The sequence below is a fragment of the Leptodactylus fuscus genome, chromosome 3 (genome assembly GCF_031893055.1).
Source record: "Leptodactylus fuscus isolate aLepFus1 chromosome 3, aLepFus1.hap2, whole genome shotgun sequence".
NCBI lineage: Eukaryota > Metazoa > Chordata > Amphibia > Anura > Leptodactylidae > Leptodactylus > Leptodactylus fuscus.
The window spans coordinates 141109217-141123336 of NC_134267.1; the positions used below are offsets into that span (position 1 = coordinate 141109217).

General features: G+C 39.5%; 1 protein-coding gene across 2 annotated transcripts in view; it reads right to left on the reverse strand.

Moving 5' to 3' along the window:
* Positions 1-14120, reverse strand: part of DLGAP2 (DLG associated protein 2) — a 748630-nt gene that overhangs the window by 477505 nt on the left and 257005 nt on the right. For both annotated transcript variants that reach the window (XM_075268420.1, XM_075268423.1), the window contains one exon: positions 8609-8641. In XM_075268420.1, the coding sequence (XP_075124521.1) occupies positions 8609-8641 (33 nt within the window). The remainder of the gene's footprint in view (positions 1-8608; positions 8642-14120) is intronic.

The window sequence follows — 14120 nt, forward strand, 5'->3', positions numbered from 1 at the left end:
ATTGCAATATTGACACCAATAAAACCACCTAGTACATGCCAAGGAAAAAATAGGTCATTTTATTTAGAAAGTACAGAGTCATGTGAATCATAAATTATTAATGATAATACAATCTTTTATCACACCTTAACACCGCCATGACATCTGCACAGTGGTGTACTACAGCTGAAGAACAAAGCTCGATCTCAGCTAATATACTGCAATTAAAAATTAACACAGAGAAATTCGACATCTAGTCTTCAATGTGAACGCTGTATCTTATATGATAAGTGACCAGGTCACAAGCAGAAACCAAATCATGTTGTCAGATCGTCGTGTCAGCTTAAAAAACAACTACAATAAAAATTTAAGTAAATTCTAGCAGCATTATCACAATATCATCAGCATCCTTGGCCATGAAAAAAGTTTTAATTCCAGTTCTTCTCTTTTCTACCCTCTAAGGCTAGGTTCACACGTGTGCCTGATCTCCGCTCGGGGATTTCATTCTCCATTCTGCTTTAAAAATGCAGACTTTGCTCTCCACATTTTTCTGTATTTTTCGGGCAGAAACACGGCGGACCTAATTGTAGTCTTAGGTCCTTAAGCATATATGAATAACGGAAACCCAGGCGCAGGTGTGAACCTAGTGTTAAACTGGGGCTTTGTGAAAAAAAAAATTGGAGTTTCACATATGTGATTATGGGCTACAGGACATACACTATATTTGGAAGTTCGTGTTAATTTAAGTGTTTGTCAGAATGTTAAAACGAGGGTCCCTGCACATGGATACCCCTGTGCACTAAGTGTGTGGCAGTTCATGGAGCCTTTAGTACACTCTCTGTGCATACAGGCCTCCATATAAAAGCAAGATCATAAAAGATACAGTAGAGGGTTTATGGCAGATCTACTAAAGGTCAGTATAAAATGGAGCTATAATACAGCCATGTGCATAAGCCATAACAGAACAAAGGAGGTGCTTCATATTTATAGACACATCCAACTTTTTTTCCTGATCTATCATGTAAAATAATCAGCAAAGCTATCTTGGCCTTTAATGGAAATCCTGTGCAGCGGCAGTACTCCTATGGGTAAGTTATAGCACCCGTATGAAGTGTTATTTCTTAGCATACAGCTGCCACTATTACAAAACAAGTTAATAAAAGTTCATTTAGCATTTGGTAAAACTTTAGCACAGATTTAGCCAACATTTAATAAAAGCTGTAAGCACATTGATACTTCATGTTCTGTACAGGAAGTCTTTGTCAAACCACGGTGAGTGAAGATTTAGAGGTTATTCATATAAAATTAGACTGTGCCAGCTGAGACATTATGGCATGAAAACATCTACAACGGAAATTTCTCTTGCATAATGGCACAAATGAAGCATAATTAATAGTCACATCAGTAATAAATTACATTAGTTGAGGCGAATTCGCTACAAAAGCAGAGTAAAGATACTGCCAGTGTAACAAGAATGCTTTTCCATTGTTCTATGAAGACAAAGCGCAGTATATTGAAATGGCTCAGATTGTATTCATGTAACTAACAAAATGCAACTAAAGATACAGGCTATATATCTATAAATTTAGCCATGGTAACTGGGACAACTTGGAAATACAAACTGTTTTTAGAAAAGATTGTCACAAGTTTTGTATTTTTAAGATACAGCTGGAGAGATCATAAAGAATGGAAAAGAAAAGACTAATGCTGGCCATGTAAATACAGTAAGACAGATGTTGGCTTAAAGGGGTTGTTCAGTTTCAAATGTTATTGTTTTTATAATAAAAGGTTATACAATTTTACCAATATATATCAATTCCTCACAGTTTTCTAGATGTCTGCTTGCTGTCATTCATTCTGTTTAATTCCAGTAGATTAATATCAATGTATAGTCATGATATACAGTCCATGATCATGTGATATACAGTCCATGGTCATTTAATATACGATCCATGGTCATGTGATGGACAAACGGGTGCACAGCCTGCTATAGTCACAACACAGACATCTGCCTGGTAACCTGCAACCTCTCACTGAACAAGAAGTGGTAGGTGGAGACCTGACAGTGCTGATGTCACAGACAAAATATAAGGTTTTAGTTGAGGAATACAGAGCAGTCTTGGGATGCTAAGAGATACTTGTTCTATCGTCATCACTGCATGATCCAAAGTTATATTGAAAGAGGTCCCCACATCAACAAACCCTGTACCAAGGGGAGCCTTTGCCCCTGTCAAGGAGTTTGATGGTCTGGCTAAAAGATGTTCTTGTGTAGTCCTTGATATCATGGAAAGCAGCCCACTGCATCACAAAGCAACCAAGGCCTGAGTCTGTGAGTGCAAGTGGGAATGTAAGTTTTGGAACAAGAGTGTTGCCTGTCACCTCATGTGGACTTTGCTTGAAGTTACTGTTTGTAAGATCACCTTTTGTGTGCCAAACGTAGTCCTCCTTTCTCCAGTCTAGCTCTGTAAAGTTTCTGTTCTGGTGGTTCTTTCTGACATGACTACACCACACTGCACCGTCAGTCTAGTATAATGAGATGCAACACATCGAAACAGCTGTCCTTGGCTGGGAGACTGTATCTGGTATAATCCCAACATCATTGCAAACAAAGGCCTCTGAGAAGTTCGGCATGATGTTAAAGGGAGCGCCCTCTATTGGTTTGCTTGACTGAGACTCTGTCTTCCAAATTACATCATGGAAGATAGACTTGCACATTCTCAGTGAGTGCCCTCTATTGGTGTGCATACTTGAGGCACTGGCATCCTAATTACATCATAGAAGTCAGATTTGCATATTCTACAATAAAACAGTAATGCAATTTACAAAAATCTGAATGTTCAATATTTTAGTATATTGCACTTGTAGAATGAAATTGCAGGTTTGTTTAAGCTGGATGCGTAAAAACACATTTTATAGCTTTTCTTTTGTAAAATAGGAATGTTTAAATCACGCCACCAGACTTTCTCCATAGGGCCAGCCCAGATACCACCCTGGATCACCCCTAAACTGTGTGGGAATGCCCACTTTTGGACAGGGTTTTACAAGCCCCGTCCCTCTTTTGGTCGGTATGTCCCCTAATTTGCTAGATGTGTTTCCAAAAGTTCGGGGACTATCTTGGCAGACTTGAGACAATGGTAACTCTGTTATAAAATCTAATCAGCAGGGTTCGACTGCTGTAATCCTTCACCAATCCCATAAACAAGGTTCAACACTGTCCGATTATGAGGACTAATACAATTCATGATGCTGGTATACATACTTGTCTGCACATTATTGCTTGTATTTATTCGTCTTTGATGCATTGGGATGTTTCATATTGGGATCCAGTAACTAATAATAATAATAATAATAATAACTAATACAATCATCTTTAGTACTGAAGTCATTTACAGATTTCTAGAGTGTATGAAAAAATGAAGAGGAGTTTAGTTTTTGGCAATGAAGGCATGAAACAAAAATAGAAATAAACTATTAGGAAAATTAGACCTGTGGGTGAGTAAATACTATTAGAATGTTTACGGAAAATCTTTCCATGTTGTTAAATAAATATATAGAGAGGAATACAGTATACAATACAGTTGAGGTGGCTGCTGTCCTTGTATGCTATGTTTATGCTATAGGAACACATCAGAAGTCATGGGCAATGCCACCTTTATGGATAGGCACAGAGCGGTACAAAGGTTGCATTTTGTATCATAATAGGAGTGCAGCAAAAGACTTAGGTAAGTAAGGGGAAATACTGCAAAGTAAGAAAGCGTTCAAAAATAGAAGTCTTAATAATTTATTGTTGTCAATTAACAAAATACAAAGTGATTGAAACAAAGAGAAAGCTAAATAAAATCAATATTTGGTGTGATCACCCATTGACTTCAAAATATCATCAAATCCTTCTTTTTCTTCATGTAATCCCTGACAGACTTCATAATGTGGAGATCACAGGTCTGTGGGGGCCATGTCATGACTTCCAGGATTCCTTGTTCGTCTTTACCCAGTTCTTAATGACATTGGCTGTGTGTTTGGGGTTGTCCTAAAGAAATTTGGAGACATTTCCCTGTTGATAGAAACTGCCTTCTGCTACACTTAAAGAATCTGGTAATGTTGAGTATTATAGATGCCGGGTTGGCCAAGGAATCAGATGAAAGACACACCATGCTTACTTCCTTTCTAAATCAGATGTCCAGCAGTGCCAAGTGGGTAGAACTAACAATAAAATGTAGGACCCTGGTACACCCATCTGCAGTTTGGAGAAATCTGGCCAGAAGTGGTCTTCATGAAAAAATTGAGTCAGCTGGCCCAATAGTACAAGTAATAATTACCCGTGAGATCAGGGAAGGAGAGAGAGGGCAGAACAACCTGGGTATTGGGGGCCGTATTCAATAATGCAATCTGGTGGTCGGAACGAAGCCGGAAACCTTGGGTCCATCATCCAGTGTCCGCCAGAGCAATTAAGGTAATCTTATCTTCCCGGACAACCCATTTAACTCCACAATTAGTGGCCTTATCTTGGTAATTTATGGCATATTCACTAATCTTCATACTGAATCTACCTAGACACCCATATATAACACCCTAAAGAATCCTCTACATTTAATCTTAGGCTGCATTTACACAGAGTTTTTTGGTCAGGAAACTGACTCAAATTCCTCCTCCAAAAAAGCCTCACCATAGGACTGTATGGTGAGGCGTTTTTTTGAGGAGGAATTAGAGTCAGTTTCTTGATCAAAAAAACTCCATGTGAATGCAGCCTTATACATTTTGACACTGACTTGGTGTCTGATTGCTAAGCACTGGAGACATATCTATTCTCCATTCCTTCTTGAACTGTATGTGTGAATGATGGAAATCAGGTCAAAATCGTAATAACAAGTGATAAATTATTAAATCCTAAGTACACAACTACATGAAGAATTATCACACTAAATGTTGTTACATATAGGTTGCACTGAAACTGCAGGCCAAAGGAAATGGAACTGCTGATAAAAGGGTAAAGGGGTTATAGGGTTTTAAGAAAGGCCATCAATATTAGATGTGCAAGAGTTTGACAGGTGCGGCTCCTGAAAAGTTTTTTTTTTTTTTTTAATGTAGATTGTGAGCCCCACAGAGTTCACAATCTACATGTTTCCCTATCAGTATGTCTTTGGAATATGGGATGGAAATCTATGCAAACACGGGGGCTCCTGAAAAGTTTACATTGAAGTCTATGAGGCATACTGATAGAGAATTTAGATTGTGAGCCCTATATGAGACACTGCTGACACTATCTGCAAAGCGCTAAAAAAATATGATGCCACCATATCAGCAAGCAAAATATATAAATATGAGACAGTGCTGCCGTACCTAAAGCCACCACCACAGATTTTATGACAAGTGCAAATCCCAGCATGCAAACATTAATGGGAGCTGTGATGTCTTAAGAGTTGATCTGTCTTGGTCCTGGGTGTGAGAGCATCAATATTAGAAAGTGGATAAGCCCTTTAAAATGACATGAACTATACTAAAAAAAATAATTTTCTCAACTGTATTCTACAGGACCTAAATTTTACAATGCATTTCAGTGTGTGTGATCTCACAGTACACATTATGATTGTCCTGTGACCGCTGTGTGCATTATGCCTGTACTGTGACATCACTGTGTATATTACTCCTGTACTATGACATACCTGTGTTCATTATGCCTGTACTGCGATACCACTATGTTTATTATTCCTCTATTGTGACATCACTATTTGCATTATCCTGGTACGGTGATATCACTGTGTGCATTATTCCCATATTGTAAAAAGCACACATCAACGTCTAAAAGGAAACCAAAATATTTGTACACCTTCCAAGTGATTTTCTAACTATCTTAGGAATGCGTAGGAGGGGGTCGGTCGAGGCCTTTGGTGTCGGTCGGGGGGGGGGGGGGCATGTCAAGAGTTCGCCACGGGGCCCCGCCATTCCTAGTTACGCCACTGTCCATGAAACAACAATTCTGGAGTATCTTTACTTAAATTTTGGCCCACATTTACTAAAAGTTCATACTCTCTATTAGTTGGCTTCGTTTGGGCTGGAATTTTCTGCCATAATTTTGGTGCAATTTGGCAATGCCCCATCTCTATGCACAACCACGCCCATTTTCCACAAAGCCACACCTTCTTGTCAAGTGAGACAAAATTAATCCCAAACAAAATGCGCTATTATGCACCAATGTTGTTGCCACTTTTTTCCAGGTCAAGTCATAGCCACAATACTAAATCTGTCCCTCTGTATTGTGCCATTACTTTGCTTACCTCCTAAAAAACGTTTTTGTTTTTTTTTTAAACTGGAAACAAAGTCCTGCATGTTCGACTTTGTGTCCGGTTAAAAAAAAATGGTTTTGCCGCGGAGATGCACAAAACGCTCACAGGCGCTCTTGTGCAGGAAACGGTTGACAACAGGGTGATTCTTTTTTGTGTTCATGCACAGTCTGATACTGCCAGCAAATTGGACATTGTCAGGTTGTGTAGGGACATACTCCCAACTAGTAACAACCAGTTGTCAATATACATTTCTAGTAAGAGGAACAGTACAATGAACATTCTACAAAAGAGAATTATTACAGTATCTCACAGGAAATGTAATATTCACTAAAAAGTGGTGACAGATCCTCTATAATTGCAGAGAGGCGCAAAACTCTTCATTATTACTCTTCCGCTTTTTCACTTGAGTGTTGGTTAGGGCAGGTTCACATCAGTGGCCGATCTCCTTTTTGCAGGTTTCCGTTTCCTGCCTAAGGCCGCCTGTGAGTGTTTTGTGCTCTCTGCGGCAAAACCATTTTTTTAAAAACCGGACACAAAGTCGAACATGCAGGACTTTGTTTCCAGTTTAAAAAATAATAAAAACAGTTTCGCCACGGAGAGCACAAAACACTCACAGGCGCTCACGGCCGGACACAGTCTGCCAGGTTTCCGTCTTCTGACGGCAGAAGATGAAAAACTGAAAACGGAGATCGGGCGCTGGTGTGAACCCGCCCTTATCTCACATGTTAGGTCTTTACTAGAGATGAGCGAGTAGTATTCGATCGAGTAGGTACTCGATCGAATGCTACGGTATTCTAAATACTCGTACTTTGTTGAATACCACACGGTAAACACAGTAAAAATTTGATTCCCCTCCTACCTTCCCTGGCACTTTTTATACACCAATAACTATGCAGGGGAGGTGGGACAGGAACTAGGACAACGTAGGCATTGGAAAAAACATATACAGTCATTGGCTGGCTAAATCAGCAGCAATAATAATAATAATAATAATAATAATAATAATACTACTACAGTGACTTGGGCATGTTAGATGCCCCCAGACATGCTTCCCCTGCTGTCCCAGTTGCATTCCAGAGCGTTGGCATCATTTCCTGAGGTGTCATTGTTTACTTGGTGACTCCAATTGGTCGAATTCTGGTTTCCCTGAAACAAGCATGTTTTTTTCCCATAGACTATAATGGGATTTGATATTCAAATGAATAGTCGAATATTAAGGTCTACTCGAATCGAATTTTCGAATAGTTCACTACTAGCTCATCTCTAGTCATTACCCTAAACTGAAAAAAAAAAAAATAGCAATGATCCCCCATACCATAACAGTCCTCCCTTACAGAAAGTTAACATTTTCTAACAACCTAAATGTGACTAACCAGCAGCACCACAGCAGCAGTAAATGTTGTTAGAGAAGGTTTATTTATATGCTGTTTATGACAGACTCAATGTTTTAGGTAAGAGGCAATTGTGAAGTAAAGGCAGCCTAAGGCTTTTTACAGTGCATCAGTTTTCTCTGCTGAATAAATCGAGCCCCAAGAGGATGACAGTAAACAGTGCATTCCTGAGATTATATTGTAAAATGCTGTCTTTAGGCAGGTTTAGGGTTGACTTCATGCATTACAGTTACACAGGGATGGAGGCAAATTGCAAAGTGATGTACAGCAATAATCTGCTAAGCACTGCTATATACTGTAAAGGGAGCTGGAAACTCTTTCTATTTCTTACCACCTAAAACATTCATAGTAAATTAAATATATTGTACGCTTTTCAGATTCCAGATATATTCATGTTTACAGTTAGAATAATAAAAATCATTAGTGCTAACATATTCTGCAGTACTTTACAAATCAGAAGGTACACTACAGGAAAAATTAGGCATTGTTAAAATAAAGGGGTTTGCCAAGCTCATCAATTGATAACCTATCGGACAACCAAGCCTTCTGCTGATCAGCTGTGTGAAGAGACTGAGGTGTTTGGCAGAGCGCTGCAGTGTCTTTACACAAACCAAATAAAGCGCCATGCATATTACAGTGGCTGTGCTTAAAATTGCTGCACAGACCAATTCACTTGAACTTGGGACTGAGCTATGAATAAGCCATGTAATGAAGAATAAGAACTCACAGAGCACTAATGTCACTTCAGAATGCTGATCTGTGGGGGTCCCAGATTTCGGACCCACACTGATCTTCAATTGATGTTCTATACTAAAGGATAGGTCATCAGTTGCTAATCCTGTAAAGCCCCTTTACTCAACAATTCAAACAGTAGGAGTGAGAACTCTGCTCAGAAAAAAATACAACCAATGGGAATATTATTATTTCAAAATAATCTTAATAGTAAATGTAACTTACCTTTAGAGAGTGTATTTGATTGTATGGAGCACCCTGCAAAGATATTGTGAACTTTTATTTGGTTTCAAGCCTTTAGGATCACTTATAAATTCTCACTGCTCAATTTACCCTATATGGAAATTAGGAAATTACATTGGAATAAATAGACAGATGAAGAAAATGTTTGATTATTTATCCCCTATTCTCTAGTCGTGGGAACCGGAGTGCTTTACTACCCATTGTAAATAGAGTGGTGGATGGAAATTCAGTGGGGCCCCTGGAAATAGTTGAGTGGTACTTTCCGGTGGTCTCATCAATGAATGGAGTGAGATCTGTCTTCTCCTCCATTGCTTCAATCAGAACAAGAGGAAAGCTGTTTTGCGCCTATGATTTGACTGCTAGGACCCCCACCAATGTGCAACTGATCCCCTATCCTGTGGATGGATAATAAATGGGAAAAAATCCTTTTAAACATGGAAAACATTCTACTCACTGTTCTTACACAGACCTATATATCCTCTTCATGGAAACTTTCACTCAAATGTCAGCAGCAGATTCATATCAGGAGTCTGTACATATAGATTTTTAACACTGTACTATAGTTTTTATTACAGTAGGTGTGATTTTACACTTGGCTATATCTGTGTCTATCATATACTGTGATATTACATTATTTTTGCCTATATGGTAAGCCAGTGTACATGGGACTGAATTATTGGCCAATGTTATACAAATACAACATGATATTCTCATTTGCAGTCATAAGAGTTTAGTTAGTTGGACAAGACATCTTGAATTCAGTATATAATCAAATATGCAGATAGATTTCCCTGTGGAAAAGGGTCAAACACATATTTCAAGTTAATGATTCAACCAAAGTGAACTAAGATTAAGATTATAAATCTGTTGCTGAAGCAACGTTCCTCACAATGCCACATTGCCTATAATCTACTAAGAGCATTACTAGGAGAACATATATGGCTGACTAACGTGTCTCCTGAATATCTCCTGATGTCTGGGAATATAAAGATCAAGTAGTTGGATTTCAACTGCCCAGACCTTTTATTGTTGGGGAGATGAGGTGTCAGAGGTGTCTGGCATTGACTTCCTCCCCTTCCCCATTCTGTACACAGATACTGTTTGGTCAAGCTGAGCATGCATGTATATGAGAGAATCGTCAAGACAGGTCGTATCAGTATTTGTCCCACAGTTATCTTATGTGTATGGCCAGCATTAGTGAGCAATCAATTTATTATTATTAATTATTATTATTAATATTATTATTATTATTATTATTATTATTATTATTATGTTTAGCACTTGCAAGTACTGGATTGTCTTTCAAGTCAAGTAAACATTAACCATTGCTTTGCTACAATACAGTATGGAGAGCAAAATGAAGAGAGCCACACAGGAAATATGTAACTTATTATATACCAACACTGTGAAAGTTCTTCTGCACTCGCCTCTTCACAAAACACTGGTGTCAAAAACAGACATTGATAGGGCCATAACATCATATGATATTCCCAACTTTTGTTTCCCATCTGCATTGGAGTCTTTCTCTGCATGGAGGACTTTTCTCCTGCCAGTTTCAGTATAAAACCACTGGAAACCCATGGGTATCGAGTCTCCAGGTGTCCGCGGGTAACCACTTTTTTAGCGGACGGACTCTGTGTCTGTGGGATCTCCACATGGACCCAACCGATGGAGAGATGAACACTAGTGTGAATCTAGTGGAACAACCATCATGGATGAACATAGGTAATACTTATATGTTAAACCTTCTTTTGATGCAGTTCCCATATGAGATAAAGACAATGAGGCCGAGAATGCCCTTATTTCAGTCAGTGATAAATGTATACATTGTATCCTATTTTGAAAGCTTTATTGAATTCGGTACTATTCCGTTATCGGGCCAGCAGCAGCGCAGTTCAGCAGCAGCTTTCGGGACAGCAGTTCAGCAGCGGGAATTACAATGACATCCGAGGACTGCTGGCCCGATGCTTGTGCCCAGTAACCAGTACATCGATGACCCCCCTCCCCCATCCTTCTCCTCCTGCCAGTGCTGCCCCCCAGCTCTCCTTACATCTTCCCCGTACCCTCTCCCCGCCACACGACTAGGCCTCACCTCAGCGCTAGTACCGAGACCGAAAGGAAAGACACCGGGGCTCAATCCAGGCCCTGACAAGAAACACGCCGACTATAGGAACGGTGAGCTACAGCGAGCCGGAGGGACAAACTTTCTGCAGCGTCCGGCGGCTATCTAGTAGCATTCATTGCTCAAGATTTACGGTGAGGCCTATTACAGGGAGAGGGTACGGGGCAGATGTAAGAAGAGCTGGGGGGCAGCACTGGAAGGAAGAGGAGGATGAGGGCATCGATCGATGTACTGCCTACTACACACAAGCACGGCCTCTATCATCGGGCCAGCATCGGCTTAGTCATGTGGCGGGGAGAGGGTACGGGGTAGATGTAAGGAGAGCTGGGGGGCAGCACTGGAAGGAGGAGGAGATGGAGGGGGGGTCATTGATGTACTGGCTACTGGGCACAAGCATCGGGCCAGCAGTCCTCGGATGTCATTGTAATTCCCGCTGCTGAACTGAACTGCTGTCCCGAAAGCTGGTGCTGAAATGCGCTGCTGCTGGCCCGATAACGGAATAGTACCTTGAATTCTCTCATTATCACTTCTAACTATATCCGCTGAATGATAAAGACTAACTTACAGTGTGTAAATAGACATGTCCTGATAATTGTCACCCGCTATTAAGTGCTCAGAGCTTCATGGAAAACAGCATTATTATAGGCCTCTGCACAATACAAAGGCTTTCTAATGTTTACAAGGCTTTTCTTGTTTGTGGGAAGCATGATTATATTAGGTTTACTGACCAGCTTTACAAGCTGTACAGTCTTTTATGGTGCTACTACTAATTTATACGCTGTTATGGAAGCTAAAATTAAAGCAAAAAATTTACAGTAAATCATATTAGTTCATTGTAATGGCTAATAATTAATGCTGTTTTAGGAAGGGATATAACCTAGAACTTGATTTTTTTTTTTTTTGCCTTAAACTACTACCTCCATGGTATATGCAGTACAGTAGCTTTATCCATACGTCCCTGCGTAAACCATCAATTTTAATGTTGTATGGAAATTAAAATTTTAATACTGAAAGGTCTATATTGTAATTATTCCTAAAAAAGGATTTGCTGATTTGGGGATGCTAATAGAAATCATGGGTTCCCATAGCAAAAGGTGTAGTTCTCCACCCACCCATTAAAAAGAGCAGACCAAAAAGGTAGAGAAGAACAGTGGTTATAAAAATAAGTCATATCAATATGATATTTTTAATTAATTCCTGCTCTGAAAAGACCCCAGAGTAAATCGGAGATCCACAGGGAGAAAAGCTTAAAAAACTCTGTTGCTCACCTATCTCCCAGCTCCCATGATGTCGGCGTCCGCTGTAGTCCATCTTCAATGATGTCAGACGTCACATGACCCGGGACGCAGGCCAGGGTCATGAGACGTCAAACGACTAGCCTGCCCGGATTGTGGAGAAGTAAGTGACAGAGTTTTTTATGTTTCTGAAAAGACCCCCCAAGTACAGTATAATGATAGTGTTTGTGGGGCCCGCGGTATAACGGCCTATTAAGGAAAAATAAAAAAACACCAGTGGTAGCGGCTGTCACCGGGCCCCTAATGTCCCTGGCCCTGTGGCAGCTGACTCTGCTGCTATGGCGGTAGTTATGCCACTGGTGGGTGAGATGAGAATGAATGAATTTTCGTCTGCTGAGCATTTTGGTAAATGCTCAGTATTGGGCTGTTTTTTTTAGGAATGACAGGTAGGTTGGTAGTGGGACCTGTCATTCCACCCCCTCCAGTCCACACTTTGGGGATGTTCCGGCAGTGACTCAGCTGCAGAGAGTCTGCTCATCAAGGGAGCTTAAGAAGTCAGCTCCAGCAGCAGACTGTGGGCAGAGCTTGGCTGGATTTCTGTTATTCTAGGTGAGGTAACCTATTCTATGTTTAGTTAGAGCCTAGCCGGGCAGGTATTTATTTTTGTATTGATTCCTTTTGTTGCTGCACTACCTTTTTGAGTGAAAATAAACTCTACCTTTGTTTTGGACTAAAGAAACTGGACTTTTGTGTCTATGCCACCCCACCTAGCAACCCCAGACCCTAACAATATATATATATAATTATGTTTATTATCTTTTTTTTTTTTTTTTGATCGCCTCACATTTCTACCTATTTTTACTCTGGGCAATATATTTCTTTATTACCTAGAAACTGTCAGCAAGTATAGCAATATTATCTTAGACAATATTATCTTATATACTGTAGTTCAAACACAAAGTGTGAACACAGCTTTCAGGGGGTTCTCTTTAAAATACACCTTGATGGTCTATTCTTATGATAGGCCATCAATGTGATCAGTGTGTGTGTGTGTGTGTGTGTGTGTGTGTGTGTGTGTGTGTGTGTGTGTGTGTGTGTGTGTGTGTTTGTGGGCGTGCGTGTGTGGGCGTGTGTGGGCGTGCGTGAGGGCTGACGGGGTCTCCATTATCAACAGTGGTAGAGACTCCTTTAGTAGTTTCAGAATCAAATTAATAAAAAAAACCCAACAATGTGACATATGTTAGTCTGATACATAAACATACAATGTGAAATACGTATAGAGGGTATTAGGAAATAGTTTTTTCTCCATGTAATAGTTCAGGGACTTACAATACATTTAAATTGAACCAGAGGATAGATAGGACTGCTGCTTATCCATTGTATACTGGCTATATCATTACCTGGTCAGACCTCTGAGTACTGTTGGGAGCTAATGCTGCATATTAACTCTTGCTCCTCCAAGTCCTGCTGAACAAATGGAATACTTATCTATTTTTTCCTGCCAATTGGAAAGATAAAGGGGAGAGTTTCACTTTATCAAAGAGATAGAAGCTATATCTACCTAATCTCTTTACTGGTTAGTGAATCTCCCTATTGGAATATTTTATGCTATAATGGGCACAATTTTAATATATTAATAAACATACAATGGTGACAAAACTGAACGCTGACATATTCTGTATGTTTATACCTAACTTAAATAAACTATATGATCTATTAAAATAGTTTTAAAAATAAATATAAATTTTAGTTGTAATGTATCTGCAACACAATATAACATGTCAAATTAGCTTTTGAATATGAGCCAAATTAAAATGAAATATTGAATTTTAATTGTAATTCACTGCTTTATGGCCACAGCCAAATTTGGTCTGCAAATCAGATAAGTGCCCAGCGCCATCTAGAGGACAATCATATTCTAGCAAGTGCAGGAATATAGTTCCTGATTGTTTTCTACCTTGCTACATTTCCCAGAAGTACAAGGCTGCAATCTAGCATCTTAACAATCAGTTTAAAGATTGGAGTCTGTTTCATCTAAAATCAATCATGACAGAATAGTGTGAATGTTAATAAGAGATACATAGATAAATAACTTAAAACGTGTTTAAAAATATAGAAAAATGGATGTCATAGGTAA